This window comes from Strongylocentrotus purpuratus, unplaced genomic scaffold (assembly GCF_000002235.5).
Source record: "Strongylocentrotus purpuratus isolate Spur 01 unplaced genomic scaffold, Spur_5.0 spur5_scaffold_19, whole genome shotgun sequence".
NCBI lineage: Eukaryota > Metazoa > Echinodermata > Echinoidea > Camarodonta > Strongylocentrotidae > Strongylocentrotus > Strongylocentrotus purpuratus.
This window is the reverse complement of record NW_022145604.1, coordinates 7641389-7665644: the sequence shown is the minus strand read 5'-3', so window position 1 is coordinate 7665644 and position 24256 is coordinate 7641389. Positions and strand designations below refer to the sequence as shown.

Genomic DNA, 24256 nt, shown 5'->3' with positions numbered 1-24256 from the left:
TCTCTCTCTCTCTCTCTCTCTCTCTCTCTCTCTCTCTCCGTACCCCCTTTCCAAGTCTAAAATCGTGAGCACGATTGAGGATGATACAAAAGGCCAAAGGGTGAGTCAAAGGTTGAAAAAAAAGACGCCGGAGGGGGTTACAAACATAAAATCGAAAGTGAGATGTAATGATGACAGATTCAGACCAAACGGAATGCGGGAGAGAAAAGAACGTCTAGACAGTGATATATCATTATGTGAACGTAAAGGAGGATAATCAGAGGTCGTGAGTGTGAGAGAGAGAGAGAGAGAGAGAGGGGGGGAGGGAGGGAGGGAGGGAGAGAGAGAGAGAGAGAGAGAGAGAGAGAGAGAGATGGAGAGGTTGACATCGAGAGAAAGATCTCAAGAGAAATGAAATAGATATAGATAAGGCAAATTAAATGAATGGATCATGGCACGGGTCAGACAAATTATTCCGTTCTCTAACGAACAATAAGTTCCTGAATAACGACTGACATAATCTCTCACGTTATCTCGGTTTTAGTTACATCACAAATTATCTAACACTCAGACATATTCCTAATTATGTCTAAAAGATTTTACCCAATCAATACTTTCGCCGAATCATAGGCTTATCCATTTAGGTTACCACTTTAAAATGTGGCAAGTCTTGAAAAAGGGTTCTCGCATTTTGTTAATGTTTTTTTTTTGTTCAGTATTAAAATGGAAAAAAGAAGAATTTCAAAAGTAAAAGAAAAATATGTAAACAAATTAAAGATAGCATTTTTGGAATGTTGTTGAATTGGCATTTCCAGTGGGTCAAGTAACAAAGAGCTTAGCAATCGAAGATACGATTGATGTTTGCTATTTATTACACTGGTCACTATGTGCAGTCAGTGGTAATAATCATTTTAATCCATTGCTAAGATTTGTGTTACGGGTGCCCAGATTGATTGGCCTTTGATGTGTGCCCCCCCCCCCCCCCCCCACCCCCCGCTCGCGTTATTTTTTTCTGCGGCACAGATTGGGGTTAGGTGCGTGTTGAGCCTATGGGAAAATTAAGGGTTAGGGTTATGATTAGGGTTAAATCAAGACCTCTTTAAAAAAAAAAAAAAAAAAAAACCCCAATCTGTGCCGCAGAAAAAAATGACGCCCCCCGCTCCCCTCCTCCCGAGGTTCAACGATCCGGCCTTCTCCACGATCACTTTCGAATTCTGCGTCGACCGACCGTAGATGGCGTGTCACCATTTTCTCGGCTGTGTAGTTTTTCTTGACAACAAAATGGATGGTGACAACAATCCACCGAAGTCGAAGGCAACGACTAAAAAACTGGCTAATATTACTGCAAATGATGGAGCTGTTGTACCCTACGATATGGATGATATCCAGTAAGTTCTTACGTTAATTATGAAAACCATTAAAAGTATGTAGTGAGTTCTAACAAGTGGAAAATGAGTAGTTGTTCATGGCATTCTTTGATCTGGAATCCAGCCCAGCCTGGCCCATGCCGCCGCCCAACGCCTGGCGGGCTCTAACTCCAGGGAGCTCCGCCGTCGAAGGCGTCGGAGCTCCAGAGCCTGCACAGGAAAACGATTCAAACAGCGGGTTGGGGGAAAAAAAATTCGAAATGTAAAGAAGTAGTAATTACAATTTTGACGTACAGTGTTGTTTGGCTCGTCTGGCCGGACAACCACTTGAAATTATAATTTGAAGAAGTCTTTGAGTTTGACTTTGATGGGGAAAAGCCAAAAGGGTGATTCCTCATCCTGACCCAATTTATCCCATGGTCATAATTATGAAAAAATAAAATTCCAATTAAAATTCCCGTAATGGCGATAGATGTATACTGATTTATCTTATACATCATATATGCAAAGCAAATTCACTGAGAACTTACCCTAAATCACAAATTTAATCAATAAAGAGATTTTTTTTTTGCCAAAAATGGCACTGCCACTAATTGCCCACTTCCGTACGCGAAATCTCTCAAAATTGAACCCGGCCGGGGCGGGAAGGGTATCATTAGCACTGGTATGTTCTATCGCTGAAAGCTTGTGGGCCTCTGGAGTTGTCAACATTCAATCACAAATTACATAAGCTTTCCGATAATACCACACTTTAAGGTGGTCCCTACCGGTCTCATAGTTCATTTCGTAAAAACAGCACAAATAATCGCTCATACACGGTCAAAATTGCTCTTACTACTGAGCTCAAAGGTGATTTTGAAGACAAAGACAGATCGGGTTGACGGTGATTCTGATGTCAGAAGCTTTGTAAAGTTTTCCAAATAAGGTAAGTGCTTATAAATATTCATGAGAGGTGAATCACAAATAAAGAAAGTGAAATTCATCCGCCCCTCGTATTGGCACACACTGCACAAAAGCATGTTCGCTGGTGACAAAGAGTCCAATGCAGCCAGAGGGTGATTTTGCAATATCGCCCTCATGCGGTCATTAGGGACCCTACCCATGTGATGATGTTGTAATATTGTTGATTCAACATGGCAAACAGAGCTGCCTAGTAGTACGGATTTCCTGTTATTGGTACAGAAATAAACGATCATTACGGCAGTAGGGTAGAATGCCCAGTAATATTCGGTCACTTAAAATTAAGGGGAAATCGCTAATATTTTGAATTCTTACCTCTTTTATTTGGCAATCTACCCATCCGGAAGGGGTGGGCTCTGAAGAGCACCAAGCCCCCTCCCCATACCTCCCGGAGCGGGAGGGCTCTTCAGAAGAAGAGCACCACGACTCTCCCCTACTCCCCAGCTGGGGCAAGGGAAACTTCTCCAGCAGCTGAAGCTGGCTGGGGTGATTCCCTCGTCCCAGCTCGGAGCTTGCTTTCCAGCCATAGCGTCAATGTTCGGGGGATAAGGAAAAAACTGCCGTAAGCAATAGTTCGCTCTTGTCCCTCCTGAACTTGAGAAAGTACAGCACCAATGGCAGTGCCTGACGCATCGGTATCCATAATGAATGGATCCACAGAGTTGGGTAGCAGGGGCGGTACGTGGTCATTAATATTTGGACTTGATCGAATTGGTTCTTGCCCGTGAGACCATATAATGGTCCTACTATTTGGGCATAGTCTTTAAGGAAGACTCGATGGAAATTCACAAGACCGAGGGGCTGTTCCACCTCTCTAGTACATTAAGGTGTTGGCCAGCCCACCACAGCTTGTATGTGTTCTTCCTTAAGGTGTAAACCACTTCCATCCACCTCGCCGCCCAGAAACTCTACCTGGCGTTGGAAAAGGGAACATTTTCTTGGGCTTTAACTTAAGCTATAAAGTCCCTAAAAACGCTCCAACACCTTGAACGAGAACGAGGTGCCGAGCACTACTACATCCTCCAAAAAAGGCTAAGGCAATGTCCCAAGTCAGTCCCCTTAAAGCATGAGGGTCATTGCTCCGGATAATGTAGGTGGAGCGTTGCATAGGCCCAAACCCATACGAACAACACATATAGCCCATATTTGGTGATGAATGCTGTCTTCTCCAGGTCTTTCTTTCGGAGATTAATTTGCCAATAATCAGTTTGCATCCAGTTTCGAAAACCATGTATCTTCGGCTAGAGTATCCAAACACTCTTCAATGCAAGGAAGGGGGTAGACGTCCTACTTAGTAACATTGTTTAATTTATGATAGTCTGTACACCATCGGACGCTTCCATCTCGCTTCCTAATTAGTACAGGATCTGATGCCCATGGTGACATTGAAGGTTGGATGACTTCAGGTGACAGCATTTTATTCAGGCATGCTCGTTCCTCCCTCGTTCCATGGGAAATCGTCTCTGGCGATCGAAGACACATTCGAATTCTAGCAACAAACCCTTCAATATTCCCTGTTCTTCTGAGATTAAAGACTCGGAAGACCGTTCCCAAAAACCCTGCAGATGGGAAGGGATTTGTGCATCCCCCATCAAATCTACTTGACGGATCTTCTAGGCGGGTTCTAAAACAGAGGCTCTGAAAACTTCACTAATGAGTTTCCCCTTATTCCATTTTAAAGAGCATACAACTGTATTGAACCCTTCCCACCATGTAGAGTATGTGGGACAAACCCGGTCAAGGCTACATCCAGCTCCACAATGAATTGGTCACTCGTACGCGATGAATCGAGATTGCATCGCACCCGTTTGACCGCCATCGGGGGGATGGTTACTGACTTCGCAAAGAATACTTTTTATTCACATCTTCGCCACAGGTCATTTCTATACACTCGCCCTGAAAGGTTAATAAGGAATCCGGTATATTGATGTATGCACGATGTTTCCGCAGGAGGTCTGCCTCTAACAACATGTCATCATCGATTGGGGCAACACAAACATGTTCACTGAATTTGCTGCCACCCAAAATCAAATCAACCGGTCCCACAATCATTCCAGTTGGCGACGAGGATGGTGACTTACTGCGGCATACATCTGTCCATGTCCAGTTTTGGGTTGTCGGGATTCTGACCGGTAGGCGGTGGCCAGGGGGGTGTCAGCCATGGGCTTGGCTCCGTTGGAGGCCTGGCCCCATGGGTCGCACCCGCGGAAGGGGAGTGAGAAGGAAGCTCTTTCTTACTAGAGATTGGGTTGGGAACTTCCCCCGCCACTTTACCGATGCTGTCCTGGCCGCCACAAATCTGCTTAGATTCGTGGATGTTATCATTAATCGTAGCATCAGAGGAAACACCATGAATCCCCGTTTCCGGGGGAGGCGAATCCCTTCCAAATGCTACTGAATTATTGTCCACTGGTACACCCTTGTCCAAACCCAAAACGGGATGTGGGTTCACACTAGTTGTAGCATCAGAGGAAACACCATTAAACCCCGTTTCCGGGGGAGGCGAATCCCTTCCAAATGCTACCGAATTATTGTACACTGGTCCACCCTTGTCCAACCTCAAAGAAAAGATAATTATTCCTCTAACAGGATTTTATAGTCACTTAAAATTTACTTTCTCACAGGTTTCACAGCAAACTGCTGTACAATTACAATACAATTGTATAGTGTACAGACAAAGGGGTGCGCACGAGTGCGTGAAGTTAGCGACTGTAATCTCAGATCCTCATTATGAGGATGATGATCATTATTACGGTCGCTAACTACTCGCACGCGCGACCTGAAACTTTTTTTTAAATTGTAATCTTTGCCTTTATAACTTTTAAACTCTATGTGCAGTGGTATGATTCACACATAGATGCATTACTATCCTGGCTGTGTATTAAAAGCTGTGCTATTGATTCTCAACATTTCAAAACACCACTGTACAAAACTCAAAATCGGTACTTAAGCGACAATTGATAACCCCTCAATAGCAGTAGAATACAATTTTTTTAACTTAGTCTGCTGATGTTAAAAAGAATAATTTAAAAATTAAAATTGTAAGTCCAGTGTCAAATTTGCCGATCAGCCACATTGGTGCTATTGTGTGGAGTCTATGCAATAGTGTGTGGTGTGTGTATCTGTGTATAATACCTGCCTCTCAGCAAGTATGCAGTGCTAGAGGTCAATACGCATTTAATAGCATTGACTCTCTATGCTTTGCTGGAGTGGTATGATTAGGTTCCTCTCGTTTGGGTTCTAATCTAATTGTTCCTATTCTACCCAGGCCTTCCATCTCGGACCAGCAGAAGGTTGGGTTCTTCCGTCAGGACCGGGCATCCCAGACCCTGGAGTCTGAGATCCTGGAACTCAAGCAGATGACCTTCGTTCTTCAGACCTTGCTCAGGGTAAGTCCAGTCAAACCAAATTTAGTGGCCATACGTAAAGGAAGACCCCCTGTCATTAAAGACTGCTTTTTGGGGAAGGGGCACACATAGCTGCATTACTATCCTGGCTGTGTATTAAAAGCTGTTTTATTGATTATCAACATTTCAATCATCGCTGTACAAAACTCAACTGATTTCACTCAAAATCGGTACTTTAGTGACAATTGATGACACCTAAATAGCAGTGAAATACAATTTTTTCAACTTACTGAAAAAAAGAAGAAAAAAAATTAATAATTCAAATTGTAAGTCTAGTGTCAAATTTTCTGATCGGCCACATCGGTTATATTGTGTGCGGTCGATCTATGCAATAGTGTGTGTATTTGTGTGTTATACCTGCCTCTCAGCAAGTATGCAGTGCTAGAGGTCAAGTCGCATTAGCATTGACTCTATGCTTTGCTGGAGTGGGGGGGGGGGGGGGGGGGTACGTTCCGTTGAAAATTGCCCTCATTGAAACCTATACATTGTGAGATATAGCATTTATAAAACCCATGAGATTTTATAACACATGGTATGGTGGTCAGTTACCGTTTTAATGTTGAAGTCTTCATCCCTAGGCCAAATACCTAGCCTTTCACCTATTTGCAGCCTTTAACCTTATGCTATATATTTGATAAAGTGTAAATCTGGAGCAGTCGATACCAAAGCAAATGTCACCTCACTGCCTGTAAAGTCATTTTGTTTTCTCACTGGAGTGGTCTTCGTATGCAGGTTTCACTTTATGAGTTTTTCGTTTATCCCTCTAGACCAACATGTACTGTACATGTTGTGTCGTATTTCCCTATTCTTTACAGTACCCACAAACATTCTGAAGGCTTTTGTATCATGGCACTCCCAAATGATGGAGACAGAAAAATTTGTTTTGTTTATGTAGAGGAGAAAATTTCAAGATAGATTACTTTTCTCTTCAGGAAAAAAACAAATTACATGTAGATGTATTGATTAGTTATACAGTCAAACCTGTCAGCAGCGACTGCCCAAGGGAAACACAAAAATTGGCTTTTGTAGACAGGTTCATTTCGTACTTGATACAATGAGAAACCATTTTCAAGGGAAACAACAAATGTGGTCTTTGTAGACAGGTGGTCACTAAAGCAGGTTTGTTAGCTTCGGATGGAGCGGGAGATTTCTTTTCCTGTATCATTTCCAATCCAAATTTCAGGTCTGAATTAATTTCTTGTGAGTAAAATTGATCATAGAATGTACCTGATTGTAAGTCTTTGACAGAAAATTCCCTTACATTGAAATTTACATTTTTTCTTATCTTCACAGTTTTTTGTAACTTACCTATGTGTGATTTTTTGTTTTTGTAATTTTTGTAGGAATCAAAGGAGCTGAAACGAGAACTTGCAGTGGCTAAGCAGGTGATGAGAGCAGACTATGAGAACAAACTCCAAGAAAAAGCTCTTGACATGTACTGCAGAATCAACGAACATGTGGAAGCCCTGGAAAAGGCCCATCGAGAGGTGAGTGAAGTATATAGAAACTCTGATACTGGGACTACTACCCCCTCCATAATAATAATAATAATGATAATAATTGTAATAACGATAATAATAAACACAATAAAACCTATTTTTTGTTAGACGGCCAACTAAAGCACCTGGTGAAATAAATTGATCCGGCAAATGAAAAATCAAAGTGAAAAGAGTGTTCATAGAATGGGAAAGAAATGTACAAAAATCTACAGAAATCTATAGAATTCTACAATAATATGATGAGAAAAAGTAGGAGAGAATTCTTGGACACCCCTCCCCACCCTCATTAAACTGACATCTAGACAATTACCCTTAGGACAATAACTACCTGGACAATTCCAGAGACTATTCTTTTTCAGTTTCAAAATCAGTTTGTAATGTTGTGAAGCTTAGTATCATCGAACAATAGAAGGGTATCCAAAAATGAAGAAGGAGCCGTACTCAAATACTTTTCAAGAAGTTTTGTTCAGGCATCAATCAGATTGTTGGTTAGACTTGGGATATAACACCTTGAAAGCTTGCAGCAGGAAACATTTTGAGGCAAACCTATAAGAGGTACAGATGCCTCAAACAATAATTTTGATATGTTTTGATCAGGATAGATGTTCAGGCTTTTCAGTTTTTCATCTGACTAGCTTGGTATGGTAATAAGGAGATTCATTCATCTCTTGACCAAGATTTAGTAATTTTCATGTGTTTTATTTCTCTCTCTCTCTAGCGCGTGGAGGTAGTAAGGAGAAGCTTCAGACAACAACTCACAAATAGCATCGCAAAGATCGCCCATGATTGGAAGGTAAGCTCCTTTCATCTATAAAAGTCGGTTGACATAGATGTATAAATTGATTCCTGTTGATGTGCAGGGCTGCATACACCTCATATTTTGTTATTCAAACGTCTAAATATATTTCATAAATTTTAAAATATTTTTTTAAATAATTTTCTCAGAACTGGGTGCTAAGCTCCACCCTAAAAAAAAGCTGCAGATCATTCATCCTGTGACCAGGATTACAAAATCAATAAGAATGCAAAGAAATTGAAACAAAAAATTATTAGATTGTTTGATTTCTTTAGTTTTTTTCTTCATTTTCGTATTTTAATCTCATGAGAGCAGGATGAAAGGTATCAGTATGCAATTCTTTGATATTGTAGTACTTATTTTCTTTTGAAAACAACCTTCATATATTTCACCAATATTTGAAATTCTTGCATGTTTCTACCTGCAAGTTAAATGAATAATGGATTGAATTCATACAATTCACAAAACGTCTTTTGCTGCAAAAATATCGCCACCATTGATGATTTGCAAAATGTTTAAATTGCAAACGTTTCTTATCTTACAGCTTTATGAAAAAGAGAATTAAAGACCAAAATATATTAATTTACCATGGAAATAGAACTATTTAAAAAGCATCATAAGCATCATTACATGAAGTGAAATCATATTTCACTTTTTCATCATTTGGAGAGTTTTAGATTAAGAAAAGAAGAACAAGAAGAATAATAGGCACCATATTTTTATAAAGCATATTTAATTAGGTTTAAAAAGAATCAAACAAGCATTTGGTGCAATTATTATAACTTGAATCAATGCACCTGAAAAGGGGGAAATTCATACATTCTAATAATTCATGGTTTCTTGTTTATCCCAGAATCATGCAAGTAAAAAGATGAACGCTGAGCTGAAGAAACAGAATAGTAACACCGCCGCCCTACAAGATGAGCACAAGGCACTACAGAATCAGGTAGCATCTCAGGAAGGCATCATCGAGATGCTCAAGATGCAACTAGAACAACAGGCAAACGTGAGTAAAACCTGTCTTATTGACAGTTGCAACTGCTTGGGATTTATCACAATCGCAAACTTGTAATATTCCTATCTCTATTGTTATTTAATGATCAAATTGAATCATTCCTACAGTTTATAACATACAGACCATATCTACATTGGCATATGTGTCCAGACCTTCTACACTTTTGACAGATCTTAAGACATCAGAAATGTGATTTAATTTTGTTGCATGTTGTTAAGCAACTTTAGCCTATAATCGTAATTGGCCAACTTTACAACATTTTTGTTTCTTTCCATTTGTTTAAACTTTATTCATTTAAAGCCCTACTGCACTACTTATTGCTACTTGCGCCCTCTATATAGCAAACAATGCCGAATCGATGACCATCGCTTTTTAATTTCAATTAAAAATATGTTTGATAGTCTTAATAAGTTAATGAATAGATTATAGAGTGACTTACATGCATGTAACATTTGAGATTTCTCTTTTTTCTCTAGGCCCCAAGGAGTGAGGCGTCGACACCCACTGCCGTTTATGAGGTGGAGGCGCTCAAGGATGAGATGGTGGCCATGAAGAGGAAAGTGGATGGTTTAGAATCAGCTCTAGACGGCAAAGATGAACTCATAGAAGAATTGAGTAAGTTCATAAGTTACTTAAACTGAGTGTTCTTCTTCTTCTGTTTAATCTTAAAAGGGCTTTGGAGCCTATGACAAAGATCTGCAGGAAGATTACCTGTTGTGTAATGCAGGCACACTAGACACCAGGGGGTGTTTCACAAAGATCCTAAGTCAAACTTAACTCTAAGTTGGACTTAAAAAATTATGGAGAGCCATTTGTAGCCTTAAAATAAATATATTCAAAACCGAAAATTCAAGTATTTTAGACTTTTTATAAATTCCACATTAAGAAAATCTCCTTGAAAATAGAAAATATGAATGATTTGAATCAACATTTTATGACTTTTACAAAATATTTTCAAAGGTGCTAATGGCTTTCCATAATTGTTAGGGCATAGGATCTTTGTGAAACACCCCCCTGGTTTACACCCTGCTTTTAGTTGGGAGAAGTGTAGCATATTGAAGTGCACAGGGTGTGATCCTCCTACACACAGGGCCTACAGTTAATGTTCTGTCCAAGGAACAGAGCGTTTTCCCCCTGATCCTGAGTCTGTATCGAGAACAGAGGCAAGGGGCGCGCTGACACACAATGCTGTAACAATTATTTTTATATTTTTGTCTGCTCATCACTGGACACGAACCCACGCGTATGATTTTTAAAGTCATGTTGGAAGTCAGAAAACGATCTGATTGCACCTCAGTTGACCATCTTTCCTGATGAAGTATTGTTGAAAATTACCCATGTGGTACCTTGTTGTCTAAATGTCTTTTGGTGTGAAAAAGGGAGGGGGCGAGGTGGTAATCTGCATTCCTATTCCTGCATTAAACTAGCCACATTAACGTTGGTCACAACCCACTGTGCGTGTTTTTGGGGAGGCCACGGCCTCCACGTTTTTTCTGAAAACGTAGGGAGGGAGTGGCAAAGGCAGGGAGGGAGTACCAGCAACGCATGTCACACGCACTGGGGGTGAATCGGTAGCCCGACCGCAGCCCGAACGCAGCTAAAGTTCCTTGTGCACTAAAAGTGCTACGGTGTGTCTGCATGCTCCCAAATCCGTACCGGAGGTGGTACTCACCACTTACGGATACCCAAATTTTGCCCACGTTTTTGCACTTGGACAGCACTCACTTGCAAGTACGGCGGGTTGTGACCACCGCATTAGTCAGTCTTTCCCAGATGAATCGTGGTCTGCATATACACCATATGTTTGTCTTTTGAGCATTATGCAAATTGGCATTTGTCAAATTCCTTGATTAGACTGGATTTGATAATGAATAGATGCCCTGTTACATGTAGCAATTAACGGAACATCTGCACAGTTATGTCTCAATTTCATCCACAAAAATGATGATGATGTCTTTTTATATTACCTAGCTGCCTAGAAAGCAAGTAATTATATCGTTTTAGATAGTAACCTGTGAATCTACAGCCAATGGTCCTATCTGAGGGGCCTGGTAATTAAAGAATACATGTAGTACCTTACAAAAGGGCATAAGTACATCATGTCAGTTTTGAACCCAGAACCTCTTTTTTACAAGACTACGTATTTACCACAGAGCCATCACTTTATTTTTCGTTTTCTTTCTTTCTTTGCAGACAGAGATATGGAGAGACTAAACAAAGATGTGGAGAAAGAACGAATACACATAAAACAGGTAAGATATCATGTTATCAATTCTATTGTTAAAGGGATCCGGTAACTTTGTCTCAGATTCTGAAACAAAGTCCTGGATTTAGCTCATGCTGTAATGATAATTATAAACCTTTAGTTCAGTCAGGAACCCCATGAATTTTACAAGCTGATTGCTTGTCTGATTATCAAGATATTTATGAATGGAAATCAAAATCAAATTTTGCGTTTTCTTAATGGTTTTTCATAACACTACAGTCTATTGGGGAAAATGAGTACTGTATGGTAAAACCAGTCACTCAAAGATATTTACTTTTTTTGAGGCACTTCATGATCATTTGGAAGCTCAACTTTTTTAGGGCTTCAATATTACATCATATCAAAGACACTGGTAACATGTAGGGCCATGCATCTCAGGTTTAACATTGTTAAACGATCCCTTTAACCGTCGTTCACGTATGGTGCCGTAGAGCGAAAATGCGATGAAATAAAATAAAACACAGAGACCAGAGAGCATGTTTAGAGGTCTTTAACACTTTGATTGCTTCCTTTGTCTCGCTACACGGTTGCTCGTTCGCCACACTTACCAATGATAGGAACTGCTTGACAGAAGGATTGCTGTGTGGAACTCAACAGCTTTGCAACATTTCTCATTTCTGGTCTTGATTAGCTCCATGGCAACCCTTTTTTCTTTTTCTTTCTTTTTTCTCCCTTTTTTCTCCCTTTTTCTCCATTTCCATCTCCTCATCTTTCTTTTCTTTTTAAAGCTTTATTTCAATCAATATCTGGTGCATCTGGTCGGGTGTGGGGAGGAAGGTGTGCAGATCACAGTTATTTGGTTAACTTTTTCCATACCCGGGCAGCTCGACCGGAAGCACCTGCTATTGCAATATTTATGTGTTTTTTTTATTGATTTTATCTCAATTCATGTTTGAATGCTTGATTTGCCAAATAAAATAATAATAATAACAGGTGTAAATTAATCTTGCATTTGAATCAGTTAGATAATCTTTTAGCCTTTGGTATTATCAATAGCATGATGAATACAGCTAGTGCGGCACAGGGAGATTGTTTGTGTGGCATATAGACAGCTGATGCTTACATGTAGCTTTTTTCACCCCCTCTTGCCATTAGTTCATTATCCACGAATAAAAGAGCTAAAACTTTCTTCTCCATGTTTTTGTTTCCACAGCTTCTGAAGGAGTTGGAAGAATCGAAAGCTACAGCAATGCAAGAGATCTCGTCCTTGAAGAGACAGGTTAGTATGCATCTCAGCCATTATTGCAATTGTATTATATATTGTTTTTTATTGATTTTACAGACCTTGTAGTCAAAACAGGGCCATTTTATTTGTAGCTCTGAAAAGAGCTACATGTATCCATCTGTTTCCTAGATTCATATATATTTGTATTATCATATATGTCTTTGAAGTTTTATATACCAAACCAAGAAGTGAAAGACCTAGAACATTTCAAGAAAAATAGTAGATAATCTTGAACTGCACAATTATCAACTTTCCAAACAATATGGATCTTAAGAAGCAACTACAGTTGTATGAATACATATTTTTTTAAATACATAAATAGCTGGTGCCATGGAATCCAGGAAAACCTACACTAAGCCATGCTTGTACAGGATGCTACAACAAATATTTTAGCATGTTTGATTCTCACTTGCCCCAGCCTTTTTTCTTCAAAAGAATTACCTTCATATTAAATAAACTTCTGGGGGGGGGGGGGGGCCAATATCCCTCAAAAATAATGTTGGTACAATATTGTGTACATAGACAAGAACAAGAAAGGGAAAACTTTACCCATCATTCTAAGGGTTAATAGTGAGGTAGTATGAAGAAATTAAAGGGTAACGTTAAGACCCTGTGCACGGAGCTGACGAGCTCAATTCAAGCGTGTGTTCTTTTTCCGTACAAGTGCATTTATATCTGCTTTACTTACTTGTCTAGGGAATAACTTTGAGTAGATGAGGAAGAGGATAAACAAAAATAACATCTTTTCTAGGGGATCGATCGATCATCCTGTGCATCAAGATATTGTGGAATGGTGTTCCCCAAATCCTTCGCTCTTGTCACCAGTTATTCACTTTCAGAACTCAACTAAAGACATACCTATTTCAGATTGCTTTCAATTAGTCACTGCTTTTTTTGTCTTTCCCAGTTAGAATCATGAACAGACATTTTTAGTATTTTTTTTTCAGTGTCATCAGCGCCTTTGATTAGGCAACTATAATATTGGCGCTTTATAAATACCTGGATTGGATTTGTATCATGTCAGCTGAATGATATATTTTAATGTTATTTTTTTTTTTCTATTTTATTTTATTTTTAATTTTCAGGCTGAAAAGCAGAGACTGAACCAGGAAAAAGATATGCAGGAAAAAATGAAGAAGTCAAGAGATGAGGTAAGTCCCTTTGCTGTGGAATTTCTGCGACTAATATATTTGTAGCTATCTTATGCTAGGAAACCCGTTTACATTCTAGACTTCACTGTCAGACAGTATTGAGTGACTGACTGACATATTCTTTGGTAAAAACGTACATAAAAGAGCTGTAAGAGGTACATGAGCATTTGTCTACAGTAATAACCCACTACTTGTAATGGCCAAAATCAAACTGATTGAATCTTTGTGCAGCACAAAACGTACGACCATTCAGTAAAAAAGTTTGAAAATCAGACTATTACTTAGTATTACTTAGGTGAGTGCAATCACTTAAGTTGATTCGACAGCTAATGGTACTATTTTCCTGCTAAAAGCCATTTTCACTGAAGACCATTCGTTTTGAGGAAAGTTCTAAGTTAGTATTGTCTTTCAAATGCCGTTGGAATTTAACCTTTTCATTTTTTTGGCCTGCAACCTTTAACCTTTAATGCCATTTTTAAATCTGTTAACAATTGTTGTTTGCTTGCCCACTTAATTTTGATTCAATATAATTTTGAATTACACTAGCAACAAAATGTCTGTTACTAAGCCACACATTTACATGCCACAAAACCTGTACAATGTATTCATTACACATGAAAGAAGTGATGAAGAAGAGAAGTTTCATGCTTCAAACCCAAAAGTTTTTATTAGGTTACAATTTTTTGACATACCTAAAGTCTTTATCAAGTGATTATGAAAAACGTTAAGAGTAATAATCCTTCTGGTGTTTCCAAGGCAATGCGCAAATACATGTAGTATTTGTAACCAGGCACACTTTCATGAAACATAGTAATGAAATATAGAAATTAAACCCATTGGGTGGTATTCCGGTAGCGCGTACTAAGTTAGCGTGTACTAAGTTAGTCTACACTTTTATGGAATGCCTGTTGCCAACTCATTTACCCTGTACAGATTATTTTAATCCTTCAATGAAACGTGTCCAAAAATTAATTTGGAATGAAATGGGAAGAAGAAGATAATATGAGTATGAACTGAGTTTCAACAAAGTCTTTGGTAGATTATCTTTGTCATGAATATTGAAGGAGGAAGATGAAACCTAGCATTCCATAGAAGTGTGAACTAAAATTCTTGTTTAGTCTGGACTTATAGTCCCGGCTTATCTTATGAAAATACCACCCATTGGCTCCTGAATTCTCTCTTTCCTATAAAGGCTTCATATATAGGAACCGTCTGGTAACTCTGGTTACAGGAGACGATTGGTTAAACTATCTTTTGACCATGCAGTTGAATGTGTGTTTCAAGGTCCATGTGATATCTCTGCCTGGCCTGTTATCTTTATTTATTCAACTATACATAAGGCAGTAGGGCACAGTCTTTGTAGTTGAATACAATGGCCCTGTACAAACATGAGCAAGTCGGGGATTATAAGTTAAAACCATGTGGTAGCAGTGCAATCTGTATTAAAAAAAGAGTGCTGTTAAGAAGTAGCCTATTTTGGTGTATGAAATGCTCACATATGTATAAAACATCCTATTTTGTGTATAAAGTGCCCATTTTGTATTTAAATTGCTCTCTATTGTGTATGAAATGGCTGATTTGTGTAAGAAATGCCATAAGGTTTTTAATTTTTGTTTAATGCATGCCCTAGTTATATATGAAATATCCTATACAGTGAATGAAATGCCATAGTTTATGGCTAAACTACCTGTTTTTGTGTATGATAATTCCCAATTCTGTGTATGAAAGTAACTAATCTGTGTATAAAATGCCCACTATGCGCATAAAATAGTTTTTTAATTGTGTGTGTATAAAATTCTGTAATTTATGTATGTCCATTATAATATGCTATATTTGGTATGAAATGCTCCAGCTATTTCTTGTTTTCTTCTTGCCTTCAGATGTTGAACCTCGCCAAGCAACACGCAGCAGACGCCCAAAAGGCGGAGGAAGCGAGGATGAAACTTGAGGCGGAGAAAGAGAAGCAAGAGAGGGAACTCCAAAAGAATGTAAATATTGGCATTTCTTCTTTACTTTCTAATTGAGGGACCTCTTGGATGATAAGGAACAGGGACCCGTTTCATAAAGCTTTTTTCAATGACAAATTACTAAAATCAGTGACAAATCTGCCGATAATTAATCAGAAGCAAGGATTACCGTAGCTTATAACAAAACTGTCATTTGTCACTGATGACAAGTTTTGTGAAACGCCCCCCTGGACCCTAGTGTTTCATCAAACTTATCCGTAACAATTAACAAGTTACAATAATGTTATAAGCTACTGAAATTGTGGCATTTGATTGACTGAGAACAAATATGCCATAGAAATTTAGCATTTGTTATTGATAGCAAGTTTCATGGAACAGGGATCTATTTTGTTAATGACTCTGAAAAGAGCTACACGTATCCAGCTATTTTCTATATTTGTGTATTTGTATTTTCAAGCATGTCTTTCAAGTTTTATATACCAACCCCAATATTTTTAGTTTTTCATATCTTCATATCAATGAGAGCCACACATCTCTGATATTATTGATAACGGATGTAATTCATAATAAATCTTAAATTGTAGAAAGTTATTTGACGCTTGATTATAAATTTGATGCTAATTTGCATTTGTCACCATATATGTGTAAGATTCAGATATAAAGTTGTTAAAGCTCATGATGCCAAAAAATCATCCACAAGAATTTTTTCTACTCTGTTCCATTTAGGGTAAAGATTGTTCCTATTCAATTATTCATTCATTTATAGAGCAGTTATACAATAGTATTTTTGAAAGTCATTTGAGGTTCAAGATTTTGTCATTTTTGTAGTACACTGCTACGTGCCACAAACTTCAGCTGTTGAAAATGAATATCACCTTTACAACTCAATTAAAACAGTCACTTTTAATTAGATAATCATGCTTTAATTCTATTTGTAGGAACAAGCAACCTTTGCAAAGGCAGCAGAGTCAGGAGAAGAAATATCTAAATTGAATCGACTGGAGAAACATCTGAGAGGAGAAATTGCAAGATTGAAGAAAGAGCTGGCTAAGAGCACTAAATTATGGGAGAAGAAGTTTAGTGTCTTGCAGAGAAGGTGAGTTTACATGAAAGAGCTGGTTGGAAATTAAGAGATAGAAAGAGCTAGGCAGAAAGAGAATGGGAAATAAAAGAGGAGAGAGATAGCCAGGCCGAATAAAGAGCTAGCCAAGAGCAGCAAGTTATGGGAGTTTAGCTTGCTGCAGAGGAGATGAGTTAAGAGAGAGAGGGAGAGAGAGAGAGAGCAAGGGAAAAGGGATAGATAGACAGATAAAGGGTGAGACAAAAGAAAGAGGGAGCAAGGCTAAAAAAAGAGCTTGCCAAGTGAATCAAATTATGTGAGAAGATGTTTAGCTTGCTGCAGAGAAGATGAGTTAAGAGAGAGAGAAAGAGCAATGGAAAAAGGGATAAATAAATTGAGACAAAAGAAAATGGGAGGGGAACGAGAGATAGAGACAAATAAAAGAGATTGCTAAGCTAGCACTAACTTGTTATCAGAAGATAATGTGTTATAGAGGGGGTTTGTTACAACTGAAATATAAAGTTGGAAGGACACTTTTTGAAAAGAAAAATTATAGAGAGACAGAGATAAGAAAAGAGGACAAGAAAGAGAGAAAATGAGTGAGAAGGGGAGTGGGGAAAAAGAGAGAGAGGGAGGGTAGGCAGAGATAGAAGAGAGAGGTGATGTATATTTAATACCAAAGAGTGCAAAGCTACCATGAGAGAGAGCAATTTTACTGCAGCTCATATGAAAGTAAATTAATTACAGAGACAGAGAGAGAAAATGGTAGGCCCTATAGTTTTTTAATTTTCTTTTTTCTTAGAGATATTGTCGAATTTCAGCATTTTTTAAAATTCTGTTTCTAAAACATTGTTTGATTTCAGCATGTATGCCTTGAAGGATGAGAGCTATCTCCGACAAACGCTACAGAAGCAAGCTGCCACTCTCCACCATGCAACAGTCACGTATGCTGTAAGTATCAACACACTAATCTTGTCCGATTTAAATACTGTTAGAATAGAATAGAATATATCATTTCCATCATAGAAGACTATCTCCCAAATCTATATAGTCCAATTTGTGAGGGAAATTAATTTACACCATGGTCTAAACTACGCCGTAATTGAGTTTCCACTCTATAAGCACGTGCATTAGTAAGTAGCTGTATTAATGCTCGCCCATTGGACATCATGACATGCATGTACTGTGCCTCTAGAGCTTCAAACCATGGATTTATTCCATGAGTTGATGTCATTTTTACTATTTAGAATGATGCCCCAGAAAACATAACAAGTCAGAGGTTTTTCATCACAATGATTAAATACCGTAGGTACATACATTTCATTGATGAAATCTCCCTATAATCCATGTTCTCCCTACCCAGAATGATGCCCCAGGCAGCCAAGTGTCAAGAAATGCAGCCATCCAACCCCAGGCGCCCCAGCCAACACCCAACACCAAGCACAGCAAGGGACCACATCCTCCTCTGGTATGTAGTATTCTCACTTCTCACTGTAAGCTTTAAAGCTTGTCTGTATTACTTGTAGCTACTTGCGCCCTCTATATAGCAAACAATGCCTAAGCGGAACCGTTGGTCCCCCACGATCCCTTTTTTTCTTATGTTAATTGAGAGCTGATTTGATGACATAACTACCTGTCAGTGGCCATGCAGGGAGGTCTAATCCTTCCTGGCGAAACTAGTGCAGATAGGCTTAAAAAGTTTGCTGAAAAATACATGTTACTCTGGAGTATGGCAATGACCTGAGTTTGGGCAGTGCTCCAGCACCATGTACTCCAAACTTTATTTCATTAAATAACACTTTCATTGCTTTATTTGCCTCTTTGTACATGTGCTCATGCATTTCTGCACAAAATGATAGGCACCAATTGAGGGAAAGATTCCTTCATGCAACACAGTGTCTTTGCAAAGTCATCAATTCAGTTCGGTCTTGATGTGCTTCATGACAAACCTTTTATCACTGGTATAGATATATCTTGCACTGGAAACAGTTTGATAACATTGAAACCTTTGTTATATCTATCTCATGTATATCTTTCCTTTGATGAATACGATGGGCACAGGGAGATTATTTGAGTGGCATATAAAGAGTTAAGAGTAGGTTTATGATTAGGTTTCAGGTTCTGGTACTGGTTCTTGTTAGGTATAGTGTTTGATCTAGTGTTGAAGTCAAGAATTTCATTATGGTAGTAAATTGACCACATAGCAATTGTTGCCAGATCATGTGATGAAGACCTATTTCATCAATTGCAAAATTTAATTGCAAACATTTCATGAGCATGAAAGTGTCTGGTACATGTATTGTAACATTATCAAAATGCTTATTTTCTATGATTTTCATCGTATGTGTGTGTGATTGGGTTTTTACAGACGTGTTTCAATCAGATATGAATATTTCTGAGGACCGACCTTTAACGTAACCATCCGAAAGGCGGATATTTACAAACTCTTTTACCCCTTCCTGCCTTTCAGCCCGGTATAGGTCAGATTAATCCTACCAGGGACAGAAAACTTGATGTCATGTCAGCATACACCGTCTCCCCACCACCAGGGCGAGGCATAGAGCTTTTCTCAGTGAATGGTTAGTTCCGTACTTTTTCTAATGTACATGTTTATTTGCAATGTTTCATTTTTGGCTTTACTGAAAATAGTGTAAACAGGTTGAATATTTTGTTTGAAAGGGTTCAAGCAGTAACAGATAACTTGGCTTCAGCTTTTGACTCCCCAAACCAAAATGTTGATAGGAACATGCATTTTAATTTTTCAGCAATCAAGCAAACTTTGAAAATGTTACCATAATTGAGTCTTTAAGGTGTTTAACTTTAAAACTATCATTAAATTTAATTTTGATGAAGGAAATAATGTCTCACAGTATGTGCTTCCATTATTGTTTTGTTACACATAATACTTTGGAATGATTTTATAGATGTTTATGTTGAAATGACGTTCAATAATAAATCTTTTTAAACTAACACAAATAGGTCATATGTTTCAATAACGCTACATCCTGTATACAGGCCATATAAATTCACCAAGTAATATTGTCTTATCTTTCTGCCATACAGAGGGTCAGATCGTAGAACCAGACGATGATTATGAAGCCTTCACCGATGGAAACTTCTTGCCCCTTCCTACCCCTCCCCCACCCAGGTGAGATTTAACAGTGTGCACACCCCCCCCCCCCCCCTTCACTGATGTGTTGTGTAAAGTAGCATGGATAATCAGTGTCTACCAACAGCACATTTGCACAAATTTATATTTTAGAGGGGTAATATTGGTAGTGATAATAGTAGTGGTAGTGGTCATAGTAATAGTGGTGGTGGTGGTGGCGGTGGCGGTGGTACATGTATTAGGTATTGATAGTAGTGGTAGTGGTCATCATTATCGCCATTGTCATAGTCGTGGTGGTGGTTGTATAGGTATTAATAGTATTTAAAGTAGAATTAGTTGTAGAAGTGATATCTATTTACCTCAATTGGTAATAGTACGTAGTAGTAGCAGCAGTATTGGAAATGAGTGTAGAAGTAGTTACGGTACAGTCAAACCTGTCTATAGCGGCCTTCCAAGGGAAACACAAAAATTGGTCTTTATAGACAGGTTCCTTTAGTAAATATTTCAATGAGAAACCATTAGTCAAGCTAGGGGGAAAAAAATGTGGTTTTTGTAGGCAGGTGGTCACTAAAGCAGGTTTGACTGTAGTATACATGTCCATGTTGTGATAAAAATAGAAATGTATCAGTCGATTGAAATGTAGTAATTGTTCTAACAGCAGAAGTTTAAGTTTAGTAGCAGTAGTACATTTACATAGTAGCACTAGCAAGTAGATGTATGTTTGTTAAATGAGAACAGAAATTAAAATGTATGATCAAGTAAGCTTTAGTTCATGAAGAAGGAATGATGTTGCAGTACAAAAATTCAATCTATATTTGTTTCTATTGAATAACTGTTCCATCACCCTTTCTAGCAACACCCATCTCTCGCACCCCTTAACACATCCTAACTCTCACCCTGTACTTTCCCTGCATGTACCCTCTCAGTGCAATCGACATGTTTCCTAACCCAACTACCACATATATGAAAGATTACAGCAATCCTTGGTTTTTACCCAATGGTTTCTGAAGGTACTTTTTAACATTTTTCAAAAGCTCATCGCAGTAAAACAAATAGTTGAAAAATAAAATTGCAGAGTTCAAAGCAATAGAATTATCATCTAAAAATTGTCAGCTAGTGCTCTCACAGAGAAACTTGCTTAAACTTAGTTGCCGTAGAAAATATCTTTGCATATGCTAAAGGGGACTAGAATACACAGTGTACAATGAAATTTTGTAATTCTACGCACTGGGATAGAAATTTGCAGGAACTTATTTGCCTCTTAAATTATCTGTGCATTTGCTAAATGGGAATAGAAAACATTGTGAACAAATAATATCAATCTGCATGCTTGAATAGAATTTTGCCTAAACTTATTTGCCTTCCACATTATCTATTACTTTTGCCAAAGGGGACTAGAATACACAGTTTACAATGAAATTTTGATATTCTGTGTGCTCAAAGAGAAACTCCATAATTTTTTTCCTCGCATTTGAATTATACAAGTCTTTTCTGAAGGGGCACAGAAACGATCAGTGTGGTACTGGCACTGATTATGGCTAGGGTTGACACTAAAAGGGGCCCAACATTTCAAAATTATCTAGGGACTCCATCTGTCTAGACTGCTTTTGAAAAATATTGGTTACATTTATTACCCTATTTATATTTCTCTCTCCTTATCTACATTTTAAAAAAATTAAAAAATTAAAGAAAGATTGTTAGTGTGGAGCAATACATGCTTTGTTGATTACATGTATGTTGCTACAATAACACTAAACTTCTATCATTTCATGAATACTGTTTTAAAAGAATATAGTTATCTTTGAGAACTTATTTGTATGCTGGTTTTGATCTGTATCTTCCATCCCTATGTGTACAGTACTCATAGAATTTGTATACTAGTATGTAATTGAAAGAGAAATATTGGTTCACCAGAGCTCTAGTTTTGCTTTAAAAATTTATCTAGTCTGGGACATTCAGATAACAAAGCACCTGCATTTAATGTATTTAGACTTGTCTCTGTGTACTTCGTGCTAATACACTTTCATGATCACTTCTTTATTATAAAAATGTATTTCACATCCCTTTTGTGCTGTCTCTGACTTCTCATTCTAGTAACAAATTTAAAAAATAACCCTTTCTGCTCATGTTCTGCATTCTTTCTCTCCATCCCAACTTCTTCATCAATTTCTATGATGTTTCACTATGTGCTTTTATTGTTATAGACTACACTATGGCCCATTGCAAAAAACTCAGCATTAATGGTAGCTTTACTGTCAATGGTAACTTCCATGGAAACCTATAGCTTGATTTGATTGGCTGTTATGTTGCCATGGTAGTTGATATTAATGGCAGATCGAGTTACCATCGATGGTAAGTGCTATGCAACAGGGCCCTAATGGCTTTAATACGGTACTTGTATTTCGCATTCCATGTGTTCTGTCTCTGACTTCCCATGCCATTGACAACCTCTGTCTGCCAATGCTCTGCCTTTTGTGGCTATACCCTCACTTGCTTCATAACTGGAAATGTATTATATCTACACATCTTGGTTTCCATGATTGAGTTCACCTGCACCTGTTATCAGTCAGCTATCATTGTCTTTGTGGATTGTTTTACTTTGTGTCCTTTGTATCTGTGGTTTTTAGTTGCACCATCGTCATCTTGCCTTACTCCTGCACTGCAAATTGTGTGCCTTTGCACGCTTCGTAATTAGGATTTTTTTTTTCCTGCAATATGTGTTTTCAAGTTGGCTGTTTGCACATGCCCTCTCAATTAATTCCCTGCACCAACCTGCCGTACTTATATACTCTTCTATTGACTACTCTGTATTGATGTCATCCAAGTACTTCTATTCTACATGTACAAGTATGCCTACTCCCATGATATATCAATGGCAATTTTTTTCATGCAATTTTTTTCATGCAACATGCTTTATGGGATTGCTTTTCTTTTAAATCTGAGCCCTATAGCTGTTTCATAAAACTTGTTATTGTATTGTATTGTATTGTATTGGTTTATTGAGATAAAAATCATCGGACATGCAGCTAAAAGATTAAATTGTTCAATTTAAAGAGTAAAAAGTATATGGCATAACATTGCATTGATATTTAACACATTAAAATATATAGAACACTTAACAAATATTGTGTATATTTAAATACGATTTACAGTTTCATTGATGATATAAAATTGACGTTCGTTTAACATGAAATAGAAATTTGATAATTAACAATTTACAGGTTTATTGCAACCTTGATACGTAGGTGGGATAACATTTAGATGTTTATACAGATAAAATACGATAAAAGAAAAGATATTAAAGCTAAGTTTCAATATTGGTTATACAATAAAAACTGCCACAAATCCATGACAAATCTGCTAATAGCCAATCAAATGCAAGGATTTTAGTAGCTTATAACAATTATCAAACAGGGCCCTAGTTCATGACTACATTGGCACTGATTACTCTTACGCAACTTAACCTTTTTCACTTGCTTCCTGAATTCGCATATAGCTCTACCCTTTTAGCATGTGCATTCTCCTCACTAATGTCTGTGTATAGCCTTGCACTCGCTCCAGCCCTGCACAATCTCTATGTATGCCTATGGTGGATAACCTGGTATTGTATTGCTTGCATTCTGGTGAAAATACTGATCTTTATAATATGTGCTCTGTCGCCCTCTCAGGTGGATAAACGACGACAGCAGACCTCCGTCCGCCAACCCTGGTATTTTGATGGCATCCTGATTCCTGCTAATGTTGGGGAACTTCTGGAATATAAAGCTGTGTCTCTTTTGGTTCTTTTTGCCCTCCTCCCTTCCTCCCTTCCCCCCCCCCCCCCCCCCCCCCCCCCCCCCCCCCCCCCCCCCCCCCCCAGCCTCCCCAAATCTTTGTAGTATATTCTACTAAAGACACATTATCTTGAGTTTTCCTGGGAAATTGGACACCATTCGGATATATACGTGAACCTGATAATGGATGTTATAGATCTGTCAACAAGAATGGTCTTCATGCACTTCGATAACTGAGAGTTATATTGAATATAATGGGCGCATCCTCCACCAACTTCAGAAGAATTCCACAACCATTACGTTGCCCCTTTTGTTACACCAGTATTACTTCATGTTGGTCTGATATTTCATCAGGTAAAAAAGAAAGGACAAATGATTAGGTGTCTGAAGTATAAAGAAATAAAGGGTTTTACATGACTTCACGACATGAACAAATAAATGTTCTTACTTCAACTCTTTTCTGCCCCTGTATAAGTATGGAGTTACATGTACATGTACATTGTTAATAGGATACAGAGCAAACACTTCCATGGCCATTGCTTTGCTACTTAATTGTTAAACCAGTATTACATTAACCCTTACTGTACTGGGCTATTTTGAGCACCCTCTGACTGGGGGGGGGCCTGGGAGGCCCCCCCCTATGATCTCGGCCGTCGAATGTCCGATGAACGCGAAAATTTGC

At 38.2% G+C, this 24256-nt stretch overlaps 1 protein-coding gene across 1 annotated transcript; it reads left to right on the top strand.

The window, feature by feature from the left end:
• The first annotated feature begins 1222 nt into the window (after window positions 1–1222).
• LOC100893805 (uncharacterized protein C10orf67, mitochondrial) lies at window positions 1223–23605 on the top strand. Its single transcript, XM_030990184.1, has 16 exons — window positions 1223–1367; window positions 5575–5695; window positions 7057–7200; window positions 7931–8005; window positions 8862–9014; window positions 9500–9638; window positions 11217–11275; window positions 12443–12508; window positions 13600–13665; window positions 15546–15653; window positions 16571–16728; window positions 17556–17643; window positions 18056–18160; window positions 19163–19271; window positions 19756–19840; window positions 23470–23605. Exons 1-16 carry the CDS (start codon window positions 1261–1263, stop codon window positions 23528–23530), a joined length of 1644 nt encoding a protein of 547 aa, XP_030846044.1. The 5' UTR covers window positions 1223–1260; the 3' UTR covers window positions 23531–23605.
• Window positions 23606–24256: the final 651 nt, after the last annotated feature.

Bases quoted from the DNA above. Each gene is read 5' to 3' on its own strand.
- LOC100893805 (XM_030990184.1), top strand. From the start codon at position 1,261: ATGGATGGTGACAACAATCCACCGAAGTCGAAGGCAACGACTAAAAAA. The intron at 9,639-11,216 runs GTAAGTTCATAA...CTTTCTTTGCAG, and splicing joins TGAACTCATAGAAGAATTGA to ACAGAGATATGGAGAGACTA. The intron at 15,654-16,570 runs GTAAATATTGGC...TTCTATTTGTAG, and splicing joins AGAGGGAACTCCAAAAGAAT to GAACAAGCAACCTTTGCAAA.